Source organism: Psittacula echo (assembly GCF_963264785.1).
Source record: "Psittacula echo genome assembly, chromosome: 15".
Classification (NCBI taxonomy): Eukaryota; Metazoa; Chordata; class Aves; order Psittaciformes; family Psittacidae; genus Psittacula; species Psittacula echo.
The window spans coordinates 5,025,381-5,043,798 of NC_137751.1; the positions used below are offsets into that span (position 1 = coordinate 5,025,381).

At 47.0% G+C, this 18,418-nt stretch overlaps 2 protein-coding genes across 7 annotated transcripts in view; both read left to right on the forward strand.

Annotated features, from left to right (window-relative positions):
- The first annotated feature begins 6,147 nt into the window (after positions 1–6,147).
- Positions 6,148–13,392, forward strand: DDX52 (DExD-box helicase 52). Its single transcript, XM_080630100.1, has 15 exons — positions 6,148–6,248; positions 6,424–6,625; positions 7,036–7,166; positions 7,365–7,550; positions 7,762–7,905; positions 8,494–8,605; positions 8,894–8,966; positions 9,114–9,317; positions 9,971–10,061; positions 10,573–10,695; positions 10,824–10,974; positions 11,364–11,439; positions 12,048–12,119; positions 12,502–12,594; positions 13,113–13,392. The coding sequence occupies exons 1-15, from the start codon at positions 6,162–6,164 to the stop codon at positions 13,198–13,200; spliced, it is 1,833 nt and encodes a 610-aa protein (XP_080486226.1). The 5' UTR covers positions 6,148–6,161; the 3' UTR covers positions 13,201–13,392.
- Positions 13,393–15,005: 1,613 nt separating this feature from the next.
- SYNRG (synergin gamma) overlaps positions 15,006–18,418 on the forward strand; it is a gene marked incomplete at both ends in the record, with an annotated part of 35,635 nt that continues 32,222 nt past the window's right edge. For all 6 annotated transcript variants that reach the window (XM_080630141.1, XM_080630142.1, XM_080630143.1 and 3 more), the window contains one exon: positions 15,006–15,088. In XM_080630141.1, the coding sequence (XP_080486267.1) occupies positions 15,006–15,088 (83 nt within the window). The remainder of the gene's footprint in view (positions 15,089–18,418) is intronic.

Genomic DNA, 18,418 nt, shown 5'->3' on the forward strand with positions numbered 1-18,418 from the left:
AGGGCCAGACAAAGCCAGACCCCATTGCTGTGAATGCTGAGGCCATGGGTCAGTAAAGCAGGAGGGGAGGTGGGGGTGTGTGCTGTGGTTGCTGTAAAGCTTTAGATGATCTTTGATTGCAAAGAGCTAACATAGCTGAGTGACTCAGAGCACATCAGTAGCTCCTTATGTGCTGTCACCCACCCCTGGGTAGCAGAAGCGGGGAAGGTAGAATGCATGATGGGTTGGTTGCTAAAGGATGCTGTGGATGCTACACATACCAATGCCTTCATTCAGAGTAAGCTCTCCCTGATCTAGATTTAACCTCTGGCTGAGGAAACATTTCTGCCTAGGGAAATTCCATCCAAACTGCTCCGTGAGCAGCCTCTGCAGCAGCTGTCATAGGGATGGGAATGGGGCTGTCCCTGTCCAGACCTTACCTTGCCTGCAGAAGCACTGGGTGTGGTGTTTGCTCCTGTAGACACCCTCACTGCCTCATCAAGCTGTTGGAAAGTACAATGTAATGTCAAATGAGGCTGCTGGAAGACCTTTCTTTTCCTCCTGTTACTGCTGGGCATGTTGTGTTTGGCCATGATGCAGTTGTTATGGAGCAAAGAAGCTATCAGAAAAACAGCAAAGTTCATTTATGACCGATAGAGTTTTACAGGGCTGAGTGATTACTTTATAGTTCAGAGCTGTTCACAAGGGAATTCCTTGCACATGAGGATCCACAGGCTGCCACGAGGCTTTACCAAGGGCACTCTTCAAAACAGTCCAAACCAGGTTAGTGCCACCCTCACTGCCTGCCCCAGAGCCATGATAGGGCTTTATGAGACTGCGAGCAGGAGTCCTCAGCGTGGGGATGTTCCTGGGGAGAAGAGCTCCTTGGTGCTTATCACCTCTGTAATTGTGGGGAGGAACAGAGCCAGGGAAGCCCTATGCAGGGCCAAACCCTGCATGCCACTGATCCTGGAGGACTGGGACACCTTGTGCTGGGCTCCCCATCCTTAGGCGTGTGATGGCAGCCTGGTGGTGGTGCAGACCTTGCTGCTAGAGCAGTGCCGGGGCCCAGCCAGCATCCCCAGTGCTGGCCAGGCTCTAGCCCTGCTGCAGCCATTCCAGCTCACATCAGCCGGCATAATGTGGATTGCTAAGGAAGTCCCAGGTCATTCCCATGGAGGAGCAGACGTCCTGCTGGCCATGAAGGCAACAGGGGTATCTCCAGGGATACCGGAATACAGACGAGCTATTCCAGCAACTTTAGAAATGCCGTTTGGCGCGCGGGTAAACGTAACACGCAGTTGCACAACAGCACCGGCTCCAAACGCTGCTGCTTTCCAGACTTGTTCTGCCAGTCCAGCCAGATGGACAGATCTGCTGGAAATTTCAGCAGGAAAAGCAGCAGAGCAGCAATATGGGGCTGTGCTCCCCCCCAATGCAGCCTGCACCTCGCATCCCATCACCCAGGGATCCCAGCGCTGTGTGATGGGTCAAAAGGGAAAGCATTGTCAGGCCCCTGCAGACAGCAAACACGCTTTTCCCTTTGAAGCCTTTGGGTGGATTTGGTTGGGCTGGTGGCGAAGTTTGAGGAGTACACAGAGGAATGCAGCAAGTGCTTGTGTTGGGAGGCCGGGCTGTTGGCAGGCGTTGCCAGCTCCCCGCTGTGGTCTGGCCATGGGAGCAGGGATACGGAGCTGGAGGAGTCCCTGTGCCAGGCAGGAGGCAGCTTTGGGCAGCATGCATTGATCCCACTGTGTGTTTGCAGATCTTCAAAAGCCTGTGAAATGTGGAAAGGATTGATGGGGGTAAGAGATGTAAGTCATAAAAAGCAGCAGCAGCAGAGAATAGCACTGTGACAGTGTCCTTTCCTAATCTGACCCAGGGCACCTTAAAATGCTCTTAGCAGGTAGAGAAATACCCACTCTCTGCCTGCTTCAGTGCATCTCCAATTGCTCCTGCAGCTTTGGGTGCTGACCGCCACAATCCCTGCACTACCTTCCCCATAACAACCAAGAGGGCTCACCAGCCTGCAAAGGTCTTAGGGGCCCTTGCTATCCCATCACCCAGGGCTGCCTCTCCAGCTGCAAGCAGCCCCGCACATCCACTGCAGCAGCTATCCCATCCCAGTGTGTGTGTGTAATATGGAGCCACACAAAACCTGGACCTCAGACATCTCACGTTATCTTGTGATTCAAGGAACTTTGATTTTACTTTAATATTCAGCAGAATTCATTCTCCTCTCTGTAATAAATACGCTGCTCAAATGGATTCTTAATTGCAGATAAATCACAAATCTACACACTCAACTGTTATGCTTTTCAAGTAATAAACCAGACCATTTGTCTTCCTCAGCTGAACAGAGACCAACCAGTGCAGCGTTTCCCCCTTTATGAAGAATTCATTTGCCTTAGAAAGAAAGCCTTTAAAAAAACATTGCCAGGCTTTCTTGCAGAGGGGATCAAAGCTCCCCTACTGCTGGAAACCAGTTTTGCTAAATAAGATGTGGGTAAAGGGAAAGAAAGTAAAAGTTTTTTGGGAGCTGTTGGGATTACAACACCCTTGGGAAGGACGAGGACGCGGGGTCAAGAAGTTGTGACCAGGTTAGCAACACAGGGAACAGAAGGGAAGGACAAAGGAACAGAAAGTGGAAATGGACAGATGAATGAGGAAGCATGTTTCTTTGCCGAAAGAGAATGGGTGCTACATCAATTCATACTGAGAGCTAAAGGATGAGGGCCTGTTAATGGATTGGGGGACACAGCAGGGATCAGAGGTCATGAGTGCACTCAGCTGGGCTAATTGACTGTTATGTGCATATTAGTGATGATGACGCACTAGGATAGTGAGGAGCAGATATGCAAAGGTTCCGCTGACAAGCACTGTCCTGTAATTACACCTGTAAAATGAATGCACAAAAGATGCTGGCCTTAGCTGGCTCTCTTCAGGAGGGGACCCCGTGGCTACAGGTAAGCATCTCTGACCTGATGGGGCTTGTGGTGGAATAAAGTTGCTCACCACATTTGCTTTGTCATCTTAGGGGGGTTTATTTCAGTGCTGTGTTGGTTATGGAGCAATGATCTCATCTTCTACACTGTTCCAGCAGTCCCCTGAGCACCCCTGTGTGGGATGGGGGCTGTTTTGGGGTCAGGGGTGTACCCTCCTATTAACAACATGCCCGTACCTGCTGCGGTCCAGTCCCTGGGGCTGTCTGCAGGGATAACAAATGAAAGGGGGAAAGCATACATCCTGGGCTCTCCCCCACATGGCAGCTCAGTCCACAGGCACCCTGCCAGCAGCTCCAGGCAAGGCAGGCTGGTGAATTCCCTCCTCTGCTAGGACTTTATGCCAAACCTGGTGTGTTGGAAGCTCCGTGTTGCCCAGTACATACAAGTGGGTGCAGGGGGTTCATGTAAAGACCATGAGCTGGTCTAATACAGTGTTTGCCCTGTGCAGTGTGGCTGTGTCTTTGGGGGGGGTGTTGATGCCCCCTTAGCTGGCACAGGCAGCTGTATCTTGCTTGCTGTGGTGCAGATGGAGTGAGAACTCCCTGGCAGAAGGCACTGTGCTTTCCCTTTGCTGGTTGGGATCAGTGATAGGGAACGAAGCCAGTCATCTTTGCCCTGGGGTGTTCTGCAGTGTGCACTTGAGAGGAGTGCTTCTCTTGGGAGGCTTTAGGTCACCGTGCTCACAAAGCAACAGAGAAAGAGTGAATTCAGCTCCGGTCGATCCAGGTACAGGATCAGTTTGGGAAAGCAGGTGAAGTTTTGAGCTGACTTCCATGGAATTGAGATCCAGCCTCCGCGTGCTCTAATCAAACAGGATTGCCCAGGTTACATACACCAGGCTGTTGGGACATTAATCACTGTGTCCGTGGCTGTGCTGAGCTGAACAGCCTGTGCTCCTGCACTGCATGCACCCTGCAAAGGCCTCGCTGGTCATCTGGTGTCAGCGCTGAGTTGGCAATTAGCACTGGGTAATTGATTGAGCAGCACTGGGGCAGCAAAGTTAACCCAGCAGTGTGACAAGAGCGGTTGTGCTGGAATATGGGATCATACCACCAGGGACTGCTCTTGATAGAGGTCCCTCACTCCTGGCACACAGCTTTCTGCCTCCTTGGAAGCACAAAGTGCCTTTCTCCTTACACAAAGGGATTTCCCAGTCCACTGATGAAGAGAATATTTCTCGTTTCCTCACTCTTGAACCTGCTGACAGCATCTCTTGGCGAGTGATGGATACTGGAGATGATTTATAGTGCTTTGTTACACAAATGCTTCCACATTCTTCCCCATCCTCTCGCAGCAACCGGCAGTCACTTCTCCCTGCAGAAAACAAGAGCCTCAGCCCAGGAATGGCCTGAAGGATGCGGCGTCGAGTCTCTGGCCTGCAATGGCTTTACCTGGGGATGCAGAGGAGGGAAGTGGCAGCATTGCGGTGCTCTGCACCCAGCCGGGTCTCCATGCGGCTGATTCCATCCATCCATCGGGAAGTCAAAAGGCTGGCAAAGGAAAAGCGCCATAAACCAGGCAGGAAGGGGCTGTGGGATGATGGCGTTTGTGCCATTTTTCGTCTCAAAGTTTGTAATTAAAGCAGTGAGCGTTAACAGGGAGAACAGCCATTGCCTCTGTGCCTTAACGCTCCTGGGTTTTGGCAATGCGAACATTTAGCCCTGAAGACTTTTATGACATAAAATAGTTCCTGTAATGTTGCTGTAGCTTAATGGGATTCCTGTTTGTTTTACTTCAAAAAAACCCGGAAAAATACGGTATTGTTTGATCTGATACCGAGTTCTAGGAAACCCACCTGCACTATTGGGTCTCACAGTTTATCATAATGAATAAATACATGAAATAAAGAGATTCTGATCTTAATCTATGCAGAGCCTCTTGATTGCCCTGTGCAGCTGAGCCAGTTGCTGGGTTGCTCCTGCCATTGCCTGCAGCGCTTCTTTCTCCGGGCACAGTGGTGAGGCTGGATCATATCAGTGGGAATCAAGGGTTGAACACGTTAATGGGCACATTCTTTAGTTTAGGTGTCACTGGGACTGCTACCGGCTTTGTGTCAAACCTACACCGAAATGGCCTATGTGGGTCTTAAAAGCATGGAGTCATGGAATGGTTTTAGGGTTGGAAAGGACTTTAAGATCAGCTAGTTGAGGAGGGTCATTGTGGCATTGAGCCTTAAGTGGTTTTTTAACACCATAGAATCTCAGTTTTAGGGTTGGAGAGGACCTTGAGATCATCAAGTTCAAGAGATCACCTGAATTAGGAGGGTCTTGTAGGACTGAGTCCTAAATACTTTTTAATACCTTAGAATCATGGAATGGTTTGGATTGGATGGGTTTAAATGGAAGCAAGAGAAAACATTCCTCTGCTCTCGGTTGTTGCAGCTCACAAAGGCACTTCCCCATCAATCCACGGAGAGAATATAACACAAGGGATGAGCCAGGCAATGGGAAGTGCTACTAAGGCACTGTTTTGCCTCCTCTGAAACACCCAGGACCCAAGTTTACATCTCTAAGGGGCAGAGTGGCCGTGCCCAGCAGCGCTGATCACCCCTGCTTGTGGCGCTGTGATGGATAGAGCTCAGTGCTTTAAGAGCAGATAATGCTGGTGTAAATCACCAGCGCCCAGCCATAGCCCAACAAAAACTGCCCACAAAAGCTTTTGTCCTTTTATTCAGCCGAGACCTTCCTTAAAACCAGCGCAATTAACTTGCCATCAGGAATACACAAAAGGACAAAATGCTTATAAAGGTGTCGAACAGTTTTATGGCTCATATTGGATTTGGGGTTTCTGATTTGTTTAGACCTCACATAAATGATAAAACAGAAAGGAAACTGGGGATCAACAAACATCACCCTCCCCTCCCGACCCTTCCAGACCCCGGTACAGCTGCAGTGATGGGTCTGGAAGGGGCAGGAGGGGAGGGACCCACGTCCTTTCCATCCTCCGGCTGCCGACACGGCCGTGCCCTCCTCGGGGGTATCCTCTTCCGGAGCCCCGGACCTGCTGCGGCCTAGCGCGGAGCTCGGTCCGGCGGAGCCTGACAGCGTGGTTGCCGTGGCAACGCGGCGCCATGACACCCCCCGCCGCGGCGCCGTTGCTAGGATACGCAGCCAAGGCAGCCCGCCTCCGCGCTTCCGGAAGCGCTCTGTACTTCCGGTGTCGCTGCGCCGCGGCAGCATGGAGGCGTGGGACTTGTTCCGGAGGTTGGGCGCCGGTGCCCGCTTTGATGTGCGGCGGTTCGGGCTCGATGCGAGGCGTTTCGGGGTGCGATGGCACCGGGGGGAAGGATGGGAAGGGTTTGGGTTGCGTTCCCTGCGAGACGCCGGCTCCAGGGCCCTGTCCTTTCCGTGCGGACGGCCATCGGGCCTACCCGCGGCCCTGTGGTAACGGTCCGGGCGCTCCCTGGTATCTCACCATTATCCCCGCTCTCTTCCCCCAGGTGATACGGGCAAACAGCGGCAGCGCCTCCCTGGACAGCCTCGACTTCTTCGGGCACAAGGAGGGAGCCCCTGAGGGGTCTGCTGAGGAGGGCTGGGGGCTCGCAGGGGCTGGAGAGGAGGATGGAGCCGGGGAAAGCGGTGGGAAAAGGAAAAGAGCTGCAGAAAGCGGTGAAGGGAAGAGAAAAAAGAAAAAGACACGAGGTATTCATATATATATGTTTACATGTGTCTGTGCGTCCCTGGTAGGAAACCCTGTAGGTCATTCTACCAGAAAACAAGAGGGTTCTGGGTTCATTGCCTGTGCCAGAGCTGATAAATAATTGGCCAGATTAAAGGCTCAAGGCCAGGTTGGATGGGGCTTGGAGCAAGCTGCTCTAGGGGAAGGTGTCCCTGCCTGTGGCAGGGGATTGGAACTGGATGAGCTTTAAGGTCACTTCCAAGCCAAACCACTCCATGATTCGGTGTTAACGTATGGGGAATGTGGCTGCCGTCCTTCTGGAGTCTTCATTAACTTTAGTGGGAATGAGAGAAAAGTTTTGCAGTGTTCTTTTTTACTAAATAATGTTTGCCTGGGTTTTACTAATGAAGATCTGTTTTTATGGAACCTTCAGGAGCAGGAGCGATACCAGAGTTGTCAGAAAGTAACGGGATAAAGTGGATGTCCTCTCTGGAAGCAAAATACGAAGATGCAAAAGACAAAAAACCTACTGCAGAAAAACTTGAACGCTTGAGAAGACAAAAGGTAGAACCCTGGGGTTCTAATGTAGCAAGAGATTCCTTAGATTCTGTGGGCTTTTCAACTGAAAATTGAGGTTCGTTTATGGGAATCCCTCTTGGGAAGAGAGTGACTGAATACAGGGGAAAATAACCAGAAGGTGAATCTGTATTTGTTTCGCTTCCTGCTGTCACAGAAAGAAAGAGTTTGGCTTTTGCCTTCTAGATAAACCGCTTCAGAAATCAGCACAAGATCAGTGTCCAAGGAACAGATCTTCCTGACCCGATTGCCACATTTGATCAGCTTCAGAAGGAATACAAAATCCACCCCAAAATCATGGAGAATATTCAAGCTGCTGGTTTCCGGGTCCCAACACCCATCCAGATGCAGGCGATCCCCGTCATGCTTCACGTAAGCTTTTCTGGTGCTGCAGTTGATTAGAGATAGTATGGGAAGGTTTGGAAAGCAATGTTCTTGAGCTGTGCTTTTAACAATGTATTTTAGGTTACTTTATGGCATCCATATTTATGTGAATGTGATTTTTTTGAGTGTGTTTTGCTTTGGGGTGGTTTTCTTTTTGCTTCCCTAGTAAAATGTAAGACCCTTCTTGTTTTCCTCATAGGGCCGGGAACTTCTGGCTTCAGCTCCTACTGGGTCTGGAAAAACACTGGCATTTTGTATTCCTCTCTTAACACACCTGAAACAACCTAGGAACAAAGGATTCAGAGCTCTGATCATATCACCTACCCGAGAACTTGCTAGCCAGGTGGGTGTTGAGGGGAAAGTGGTATCATGTTGAGGTACTTCAAAGTTTTCACTCTGAATCAGTAAAATAGCACCTTAGTAAATAGGTCTTTTTCCTTTATTACCCTTAGGTATCAGAGAAAAACTGTTTTAAACATTTATTTAAGCCTTTAGTCTTCTATGAAATAGCTACATATGTAGTGCCTTGGTCTAATCTGAATGATTAGTTTAGAGGCTGAAGATTCTTTGATCACATTTAAAACTGCCCAGTGCTTAGGTGCTCTTAATCCTTGCTTTCATATTTGCTATAAGAGATTTGCTATAAAAGAAATTTTTTGTGATTTTCCCAAACACAGAGTTTCAACAAATAATTTCAATATTAAAGCTCTGTTAGTAAACTGAAATCAAAATGACAGCTTGGGCAGAGTTCCATTTGTATTCAAATGGGCTAGAAAGCTGCATTTTATTATACTAAGGAAACTAGACAGCACTGGAACTGAGGTGATGCTTGAAGCAGTATCTGCAGCATTGTCTGCAGGTTTTCTCGTTAGAAGAGCTCATCAGCTCAGTTTGGAAGTTGCTTATTTAATCTCTGTTGCTGCCTCCCCAGACACATCGGGAGCTGGTGAAGTTGGCTGAGGGGACAGGCTTCAGGATACACATGATCCACAAGGCAGCTGAAGCAGCAAAGAAGTTTGGGCCCAAGTCTTCAAAGAAATTTGGTAATTGTTGTAACTACTGAAGTGCTTCTAAAAACTGAAAGAATGTCCTTGACCTTTCTCGTCTCTTCAAAATCACACAGGCCAGAAGAGCTCAGTTCATACCACTCGAGATGTGCGATGTATTGCTCAACACTAAAAAAGTAGTTGGTGTGGAAGAAGTAGGAATTGAGACTGATAGGGAACCTCTGGCAGATTGGATTGGAGCTTGTTTCTCAGGGCTCTGTTAGTCTGGCTGATTTTGTGTCTTTTTCAGCATTTTGCCTCTTCTTTTCTCCTTTCTTCCTATAGATATACTGGTTACTACTCCAAACAGACTCATTTATTTGCTGAAGCAAGATCCTCCAGCAGTAGACTTGACCAGGTACTCAAGAGTCTTTCTCAAATCTGGCTTTGCTACTAGCTTTGACACTGAAGGTTTGAGTAGCCCTCACATCTGTGATGGGTCTGTTAGTATTTCTGCCTTCTTCCCAAGTAACTTTTACTGAAAGGAGAACCTCTCTGTTCCCAGTGTGGAATGGCTGGTGGTGGATGAGTCGGACAAGCTCTTTGAAGATGGGAAGTCGGGGTTTCGGGAGCAATTGGCTTCCATCTTCCTGGCGTGCACATCCCACGTGGTGAGACGAGCCTTGTTCAGCGCCACATTCGCCCATGACGTGGAGGAGTGGTGTAAGCTCAACCTGGACAGTGTGGTTCTGGTGTCCGTTGGAGCAAGGTGGGTGTGCAGGTGGATGCTGACTGTCCTCCTTGGGTTGATGACTGTTGTGAGTCTGAGAACTGCAGGTTTGTTTCCAGCAGACATTGTGTGGCATGTAGATCTTTCTCGCATGCTGGGAAAAGAGTTTTCCTTTGCTCATTACTTGATCATCAAATAACGATCAGTCTTAGGAGAGTGTTCTGGTGAAATAAGTTTGTCTTGCAATATTTCTTGTTCATCAGGTGGCATTTTATGGTGGTTTTTTATAAAAACCTGAATAAATAGAGAAAAAATATATTAAATTATAAATTATATTTTTATATACTCTATAATAATGTATATTATAGTATGTATTTTTATCAAAATGTAGACTATTATATATTTATATTGTATTTTGGTTAGTATTTTTTCAGTATTATATTCCATCAATTTTATATACAATTGGATATTTTAATTGTTTTAATATTATTAACAGTATATTAAACTAACTATGATTTAGATTAGATGTTATTATTCAGATTTTCAACAAACTAGTTTCCTGCCATATATAATGCTATATAACAAGTGTGGAGGGCAGCATGCTTGAACATGCGTGCAGCAGGCAACATGTGTGAACACGTGTGTGTAACCCTAGGGACAACAGCACACTTCTTTTGTGTTCCTGCTTTTAGGAACTCAGCAGCAGAGACAGTCGAACAGGAGCTGCTGTTCGTTGGCTCCGAGACAGGAAAGCTCACAGCCATGCGGGAGCTTGTGAAAAAGGTAATTGGGAGAGATGGAGGACGTTCTGCTTGTGGCCACACTGAGCTGTGTGTTCTGTCAGAGACTCAGTTTCCTGGGACAAAGGCTTCCCTGGGACACATGTTTATCCATTGTCCAGATTTGGTGTGCAAGAGGAAGAGTAAGTACCTGCCTCAGAAAACTGAGTGTTCCCTGTTCTGGACTACGTATTCGAGTTTTGCTTTGTAGCAGTTTGTATTAACAGTCTGTTTCATTTCAGTGGGCAGTGTGAGTGGGCTGTTCATACTGAGTGGGGGAAAAAGACATCTGGTTTTGTGCATTAACCACCAACAGCCAGGAACCATTCCTTCAAAGGAAGTGGAGATGAACCTGCCTAGTTCTGACTCCCAAGGATTTGGCTGCAACCAAACCAAAATCCATCCTCCGAGATATAAAATACTGGGGCTTTTTAAGTCTCTTTAGTAGCTTGGGGTCTGCAAACAGTAACAGTAGGAAAAGGACTTGACCCTTAGACAAACTTATTCTTTTGCAGGGTTTTGCACCTCCTGTCCTTGTTTTTGTGCAGTCTATTGAGAGGGCTAAAGAACTTTTCTATGAACTTATTTATGAAGGCATCAATGTGGATGTCATCCATGCAGACAAAACTCAGCAACAGGTAGGAGGATATGATTTCTTCTCAAGAAACACTTCAGAAAGAAAGGTTTTTACACAAGAGTTAGGAAGCAAGTTTGCCTTCTTTCTTAAATTGCTAAGTCTCTAAGTACCTTTCTTTCCTCTTCCTAGAGAGATAATGTAGTTCGCAGCTTCAGAGCTGGGAAGATCTGGGTGCTCATCTGCTCAGCCTTACTAGCTCGAGGCATTGACTTCAAAGGAGTGAATATGGTCATCAATTACGATTTGCCAACGAGTGCAGTGGAATACATCCACAGGATAGGTGAGTGATTGTTCACAGGTTATGGCCTTTGTCTCATGTCCTAGATCTTTAAGGTAGATGCCGCTGTGCGTGAGCAAAAAATCCTGAAACCAGGCCTCCTCTTTTGCTGCAGCACGAGCATCTACATTGCTCGAGCCAGGTTATATCTGGGTTCAGCTTTCAGTAAAACTGTGTTACTTTTTGTCAGTCTTCTATTAACCTTAAATATTCAGAAATACATAAGGAGGCCAACAAGAGAGCTGGAGAAGGACTTAGAAGAGCATGTGGTGATAGGACAAGGGGGAATGGCTTTAAACTGTGACAGCGGGGAGATGAGATATTAGGAAGATGAACAGAATAAAAGGAGATATTTAAAGTAAAACCTCTCTCTGCAAATCTTTGTTTGGCAGGTCGTACTGGAAGAGCTGGGCACACAGGAAAAGCAGTTACTTTCTTCACAGAGGACGATAAACCTTTATTACGGAGGTAAATTGTAAACATGATAGAGCTAAAATGGTTTCTTGTGTTTTATATTGTGTGCTGCTGAACCATGTTGTGTCTGGTACCACATACCTCCTAAGCACAGTACTGCCTTGCTTTGGGAACCGAATGCTCTTAACAAACAGAACTCTGTGTCAGCATGGTAGAACTAAAGGCAGTACAGCAGTATGGGAAAGACTGAGAACATTTCAATTTAAGGTTTCTTTTTGAAGCCTTTCACTAATGCAGCAAGGGAGGAACTAGCATCCTTTCCCTTCTTTCAGTCATGATGCCAATAATGACAAGGTGATGGCTGCTTCCTTGTGTCCAAAATTGGTTTCATTCTCTGGTTTTGGTTATTGCCTTTTCCTCATCTCCTTGAAGACTGTACTCGCCTAGTTTCAATTTGTTTAAATGTATCCAAATGGAGTCATTAGTTTTATTTAAGCCTTTTATGTCTTTTTGTTTCTTCTTCATCGTACTTCAAATTTGTTTTTGTGTACACAACAAGAAAACAGCCAGTTGTTAGGGATTGTTGTTCTCCACCGAAGATGCTTCTCTCTTGTCCAGGCACTCACAACCAGTGTTGATCTCTTCCCTCCTCTCCTTTCCAGTATAGCCAATGTTATTCAGCGAGCTGGCTGTCCTGTGCCAGACTACATAAAACACTTCCCCAAACTGCAAAGGTATGTTCACTTGAGTACTTTCCCACTTTGTTTCCCATTTTTAAAGCCTGCAGGAGTGGTGGTGGGGGTATAAGGGTTAGGAAGATCTAGTTGTTTGCAGTGTAACTGCAGTTTAGCTGCAAAAGGAATTTTGGACAGGATGGGGGTGATAGTTTTTTACCCAGACAAAAATGGAAACGGAAGGAATTCCCAACTTATGTTTTTTCTGGAGTTAACTAAAGTTTGTTTGGATGTCTTGGAGACAGCATTTCTAATCCTGGAATAAAGGAAAATATATTCAGAGGCATAAATCTGTAACCGGTAAAGGTTTCATTATCTGTTTTACTTACTTTGGATATTAATTTTTGCCCTTTAATCCTTCGTCACTAAATGTTGTTCTCAGCAAACAAAAGAAGAAATTCATTAAGAAACCACTGATGAGAGAATCCATTTGTACCACTCCTGAGTGCTTCTTGAGAAAGGCCAAAAGAAAAATGTAAGTAGGTTTTTCTCAAGAGGAGGTAAGAGATGCTGTTTACCCAGAGAAGGCTCAGCAAGCTTCTGCCACAATAATGACTTCTTTGGGTGGACCAGCCAGTTGTATTGATTTTAGTGATGGAGGAGTTTTAGTGTCAATACCTGTCCTGTGGGAATTGGATTAATGCTGTCAGTATGTCTCAATGTGGTGCCATGTATCAATGATGGCAAGCTGAGTTTAAACCACTGGCCTTAAAGCCGGGGTTCAGAGTAGCTGTCGCTTGGCAGAACTCGTCTTCTATTCTTCTGGCAAAGGGCTGGCTTTGATTTTAACACATAGAGGGCTAATACAGGAAGCAGATCTTATGCTGTAATGATAAAGCTCACAAAGACTTGGTGTGTAGTAATTTGCTCTAGTAAAGTGGGCATAAAGAACACCGTTACCAGTGCTGTGGGGTGTTGCTCCTGAAGGATTTATGGCACAACTGCTGTCTGTGTCATGGCTGTCATACTTCATCCATGATGTGTTTCTTGTAGGAAAACTACCAAGCAAAATCTTAAGGGAAAAAAGAAAGCTAAAGAAGATAAAAAGGGCAGTAAGCTACAGCCTGTTTCCAAAAGTTGAATAAGAACAGATTGTGTGAGCTGGGGCTGACACATCCACACTGAAGAACAGAAGAATGAAGATAGATGCAACGGTGAAGGGAGAAAAGTATTCCTAATGCTTCCTTCTGGATGAAGACAGATGTTTACATGCAAGAAAGTCTCTACTGAAATACTGGTAGAGGATTCCTGAATGCTTCTTATAGAAGCTGAAGACTCTGCTCTTGCAATAAATGACTTCTGTTTCTGAACAGTAGTTCAAAAATAGCATCTGTTTGTGTTGCTCTCACACAGTTTCATGTTAACTCCTTGGAAATGCAGTCAGTTCTGTGTTCAGATCACCCCGATATGTTAGACATCAGAAGGTTCAGTGGCAGACAATTCCCTAGACATTAGGAAAAATCCAAACCAAACCCACTTGTGCGTGAAAGTAAAGCCTTTTTCCTCCTGCTTTTTTGCTTTTATAAACTCATTTTGAAATAAGTAATACTTTGCATGTCTGTAACCCTCAGTAATTTTGTACTCTTTCATATGTAAGCCTCAAAACAGAACAAAGTCATAAAAGATTCTAATAGAGGGACCTGCCTTGATGGAACAAGTCTGCAGGCATTATTCCTTAGCCTGGTTGGACTCCACATGTTTTCCACCTTCCAAACAGGTTCCGAGTCCAGCATGGCCGTGTCAGAATTCCAGTAATGCAGGAATGGCTTCTCCTTTGCACCTCCAATTCTTTAAGCAGGATTTTCATCTTGCCTTGTCCTGTTTAATCCAGTTTGGAAATGGATCCCAGATCCTTATAGCTCATTTACAGCAGAGCGCTGTTCATTGTGCTCTGTGAGAGACTGATGGAGGTCCTGTGTTCTGTTTTACTTGTTTCTGAGCTAGATTTGCTTTTGTTTGCAGAAGCGCACCTTGTGTTTGGGTTAGATAGGAAACAGGATCTTCATTTTGACATCTATGGATGGATGTGCCTGTATTTAATAAAAGTGAAGCTGTATATTCTGGTAAATACCAAGTTGACTGCTGCAAGGTGATGGATGTGACGTGGAAAGAAATTAGCAATATTCACCTTTAAAGGCCCTGCTAACACATAGAATAGTGGTAGTGGGAGAGAATGCAGCTTTCAGTCACGAGTGCATCTTCTGCATAGCAGGGAGCAGTTCTAATACTGCTGGAGATGACAGCACAGCTCTTTCTGAGGTACTTTGCTTTAAAATGAGAACTTAGATCTCACTTTGCTCTTTCTCTGAGGCTGTGTTTGATGAACACTGGTCAGTCACTTACCAAGGCATTTAAGCAATGGCCTGTATCAGGATTTACCCTTCTGGCACACCAAGTGCCGCTTTTGCCTGAGGTGAAGAACAACTCCACAACTTCCACGCTTTGTCACGTATTTTATGAAGCTTTGGTCAATCATATGAAGAGAGAGGAGCTGCTTCAGCACGACTCTGTCCCGTACGTCCTATAGCACCTCATCAGTCGCGCTTACTTTAGGATGCTTGAGGGTTTGGGCTGGCCCAATGACCAGGTAATAAATACTCCCAGTGCCCTGGGCAGGGGCATGTGTGGGAGAGCTCCACCGGGCTGCAGGACACCCTGGGGCTGCGTTTATCCCTTGGTGTGAGAGAAGGACATCGGTGAAGTGACTTGATCCACACAGCCTCGGGTTTAAAGCCGGCCCTGAAGCGGAGGCCGGGTCCCCTTGCCCGCTTCACCCCGGTGCTGCTCCTGAGGCGAGGCGCGGGGCCGCGCTGTGGGCGGGCCGCGGCCGGGCCCGGCCCCGGAAGCCGCCGCCGCTCAGCTGACAGCCGGGGCCGGAGCGGGAAGATGGCGCTGCGGCCGGGACCCGGCGCGGGGGGACCCGGCGCGGCGGCTGCGGGCGGCGCGGGCGGCGGAGCGGGGCCCGCCAGGTCGGTGGTGGCGGAGCGGGGCCGGGGCGCTGCGGGCAGCGCGGGGTGCGGCAAAGGGTGAGGGGCGGAGGGAGGGGAGGAAGACAGATGGGGGGAGATGGAGGTATGGGGGGGACTGAGGGAACATGGGAGGGGCAGACATGGGAGGCGATGCAGAGGCAGAGGTAAGGGGGAGACCTATGGGGTGGAGGCTCCGGGTTTCGGTGGAGTGTGGGAGCAGAAGGGTCAGGGCCCAGACGGGCTGGGGGGGATCGGGTGTGAGGTGTGTGGGGTCCTGGGTGGGGTGTGAGCGCCTTAGATAACGTATGTAGGGTTTTAGGTGGGGTATGTGGGGTCCTAGGTGATGTATGTGGTGTTCAGTGTGGGGTGTAGGTGCCCTAAGTGAGGTATATGGGGTCCCAGGTGGGGTATGTGTGGTCTTGGTTGGGTTGTGTGGGTCCCAGGCAGGCTGTGTGGAAAGCAGCCATGGTGGCTCCACAGTGCATTGTGATTCATTAGCATTTTAGGAACCCACCTTATCCCCTGGCTTGTCCAGGCTTGGGCAGGTGTAGCCCATTTGCCACCAGGCTCTGCAGCCGCAATCTCAGACATGGGGTGGACAGGGGTTCCGGGATTTCACCATCCCTGCGTGCTGTCAGCAGTGATAAACGCTGCTTATCACCACTGCTGCAGGATGGAGCCGTTGCTGTGGGGAGCTTCGTGTTCCCCTCCATCCCACAAAGGGCTCTTCAGCAATGAGGACTGAGGAGTAGTGTCAGGAGGAAGAAACAGTGTCAAAGAGAGCTGTGAACATGTAGCTGTGTTTCTAAAAAGGCCTTTGAAGACTTAAGTAATTATTCTTTTAACGGAGGCTCTTGAGTGCTCTTTATCTGTTGTCCTGCTTCCAGGGAGAGTGAGTGAATTTTGTGCTTCACAGATAAGTTCATGAAGTTGTCCTGGATCTCTGACCAGTGCAGTTTTGTTGGTGTGATTTGGGATGTGAGAAGGGCAGGTCTGTACCGGGGTGACCTTGTATATATAGACGTATGTTCAGGTGTATGTGTGTGCCTGTGCATGCTGTGGAAGGGATGGGATGGGATGCTGTCGTTGTGTTTCCCCATGTATGTAAAGCTGGAACAATCCTTGTGAAGGGCTGGATAACCCCTCTGACCTCTTAGAACAACGCTGGGAAGTAAGACTATAAGGCTTTGAGAAATAAAGGGATTCAAAAGGCATTGTTTCCCATGGTTAGTACTGTGGTTTCCTTGAGAATGAAGTCTGGAGGTAGAGGGGAAAAGCTCCTTTCTCTGTGTGGGTTCTTTGCCTTGTTTCACGTTGATTTGTGTGGATTTCTCCACTCATCAATACTATGACAGCCTGCGTTGCATTGGTAGAGTTGTACTGATGGGGAATGAAGGGCTTTAAAAATCCACTTTTAGATGGGAAAATGCTGTGTGTGGTTTGGAGCTCTAGGAATACAGACAAGGACTTGCTGCTCTCCATGCTCCTACATTTGGACTGAAGCTGATGGCTGTTTGGCTTGGTTTTTGGCTTTTTTTAAGCTCCATGTTTAAAATGCTTATAAGAATTTACAGATTTATAATACTGCTTTAAGAGCCCTGTTGTAGGGCAAGTGCTTTGTTTTCCTTCTATTCATTTTATTTGTGCATTGTACACATATTACACCTTCTTGTTGCATGAGCCTAGATGGTGAAGTGCTTCTGCTCTTGAGAACCACAGAAATATCTGCAGGTGCATTAAACCCTTGTGGAAATAAGAAGTAAGAAGCTCTATTGAAACATCATGCTTGATAATAGTCCACTAATCTATATACTTTAAACACCTGGGGTCATAAGGGTTCCCATTGTCTGGAAAGTCATTTTAGAGCATGCAGTCAGCCTGCTATAAATGTTCTTTTAGCCCCCAAGTAGTGTATTGCTCCTTTCAGATGGCTTAATTTATCATGCCCATCCTTTTTTCTTCCCCTTGAAAAAAGGGAAGCTATTCTAATTTGGTTAATAATCATTTTGTCTGTTCTTAATCCTCCTCTCGGTGCTGTTATTTGGCGATAACTGGAATCAAAATGTTTTCTTTAAAACAAAGTTATTTGTGTTACGTTTATCACTATATGGTCGTGAAGTTCAGTGGTTTTCTGTGGTGCTTCAGGTGACCTCAGAGATGCCTGTGCCTCAGCCGTGAGCATCAGATGTGTCTGGGCATTTCTTTTGCATTGTAGTTTAGAACTAAAGCTCCTGTTGCTTGAATAAAGAAGTTGGTGGGGGTTATGTGTGAGGCTGATGTTGGCACTTGCACATCTAAGTGAGTGAGGTTCGTGATGAACTTGAGCCGCGGGTATGGAGCACTGTGCTGCAGGAGCTTTGCTTTGCTGCTTTAACTACCTCTTCTTCCAGTGCCCTCCAATTAACTGCAGGGTTTTTTGTCAATTGTTTTCCTTTCAACAGAGACTTATAAATAAGTCAGTACCTCTGTAGAAAGGGATAAATATTTAATAGTTTGGCCTTTATTTGCCTCCAACGAGCAGTGGTACCTTGCTATGCGTGTTCAGGTTCCAGTATGTATGCTGATTTGGAAATTCTTGTTGACTGGATTCCCCAATAAGAAGGGAAGGCATGAAGCTGTGAACATTTATCCGTACTTGTGAGCTTTTCAGAAGTAACTTTTGATAGTTCATCATTCTGACTAAATGAAGAATGGTGTATTTTTATGATGCCTACAGTTGTTGCACTTGTAGGTCTGGCTTGTGCAGGCACTCTGCTCCATCCCTGGCAGTGTTCAAAGCCAGGTTGGACAGGGCTTGGAGCAAGCTGCTCTAGTGGTAGGTGTCCCTGCCCGTGGCAGGGGATTGGAACTGGATGAGCTTTAAGGTCCCTTCCAACCCAAACCCATTCTGTGATCTGCACTTACACTTTTTTTAAGGGAGGAATATTGCTGAAGGAGACACTCTGCACAGACAACTGTTGCCGTAGTTGAAACCGAATGCAGGCAAAATCCCTCTGTGATTTTCAGCCATTTGTCTTCATGATGTTAATATTTGTGTGCTAATAAGTGGATTAAAAGTGACCAGATTGAACCCCAGTCAGTCGAATAGACCTTGGCTGCAGTGTGAATTGTGTGGACCAAACCCCATCCAGAGAAGCCCCGCTCTTGTTTTGGGATGAGGTAGCATGTGTCTGCACAGCTCTTCGGAGAGAGAAACCAAACCCTATGGTGGTTGAGGCTGATGAGACCTGAACCTGTTGGAAAGAGTAGGTGTGTATGAGTTGTGGAAGGAGAAACTAGCACAGAGTGGTCAGGGTAAAAGATGAAGCTTCAGTATTAGGAAGGTTCTGA

What these genes read in the sequence shown, in the direction of transcription:
- DDX52 (XM_080630100.1), top strand. Translation starts at nt 6,162, where the DNA reads ATGGAGGCGTGGGACTTGTTCCGGAGGTTGGGCGCCGGTGCCCGCTTT. An exon ending in AAAAAAGAAAAAGACACGAG is followed by an intron (nt 6,626 to 7,035) that starts GTATTCATATAT and finishes TGGAACCTTCAG; the next exon opens with GAGCAGGAGCGATACCAGAG. An exon ending in CAAGTCTTCAAAGAAATTTG is followed by an intron (nt 8,606 to 8,893) that starts GTAATTGTTGTA and finishes TTCTTCCTATAG; the next exon opens with ATATACTGGTTACTACTCCA.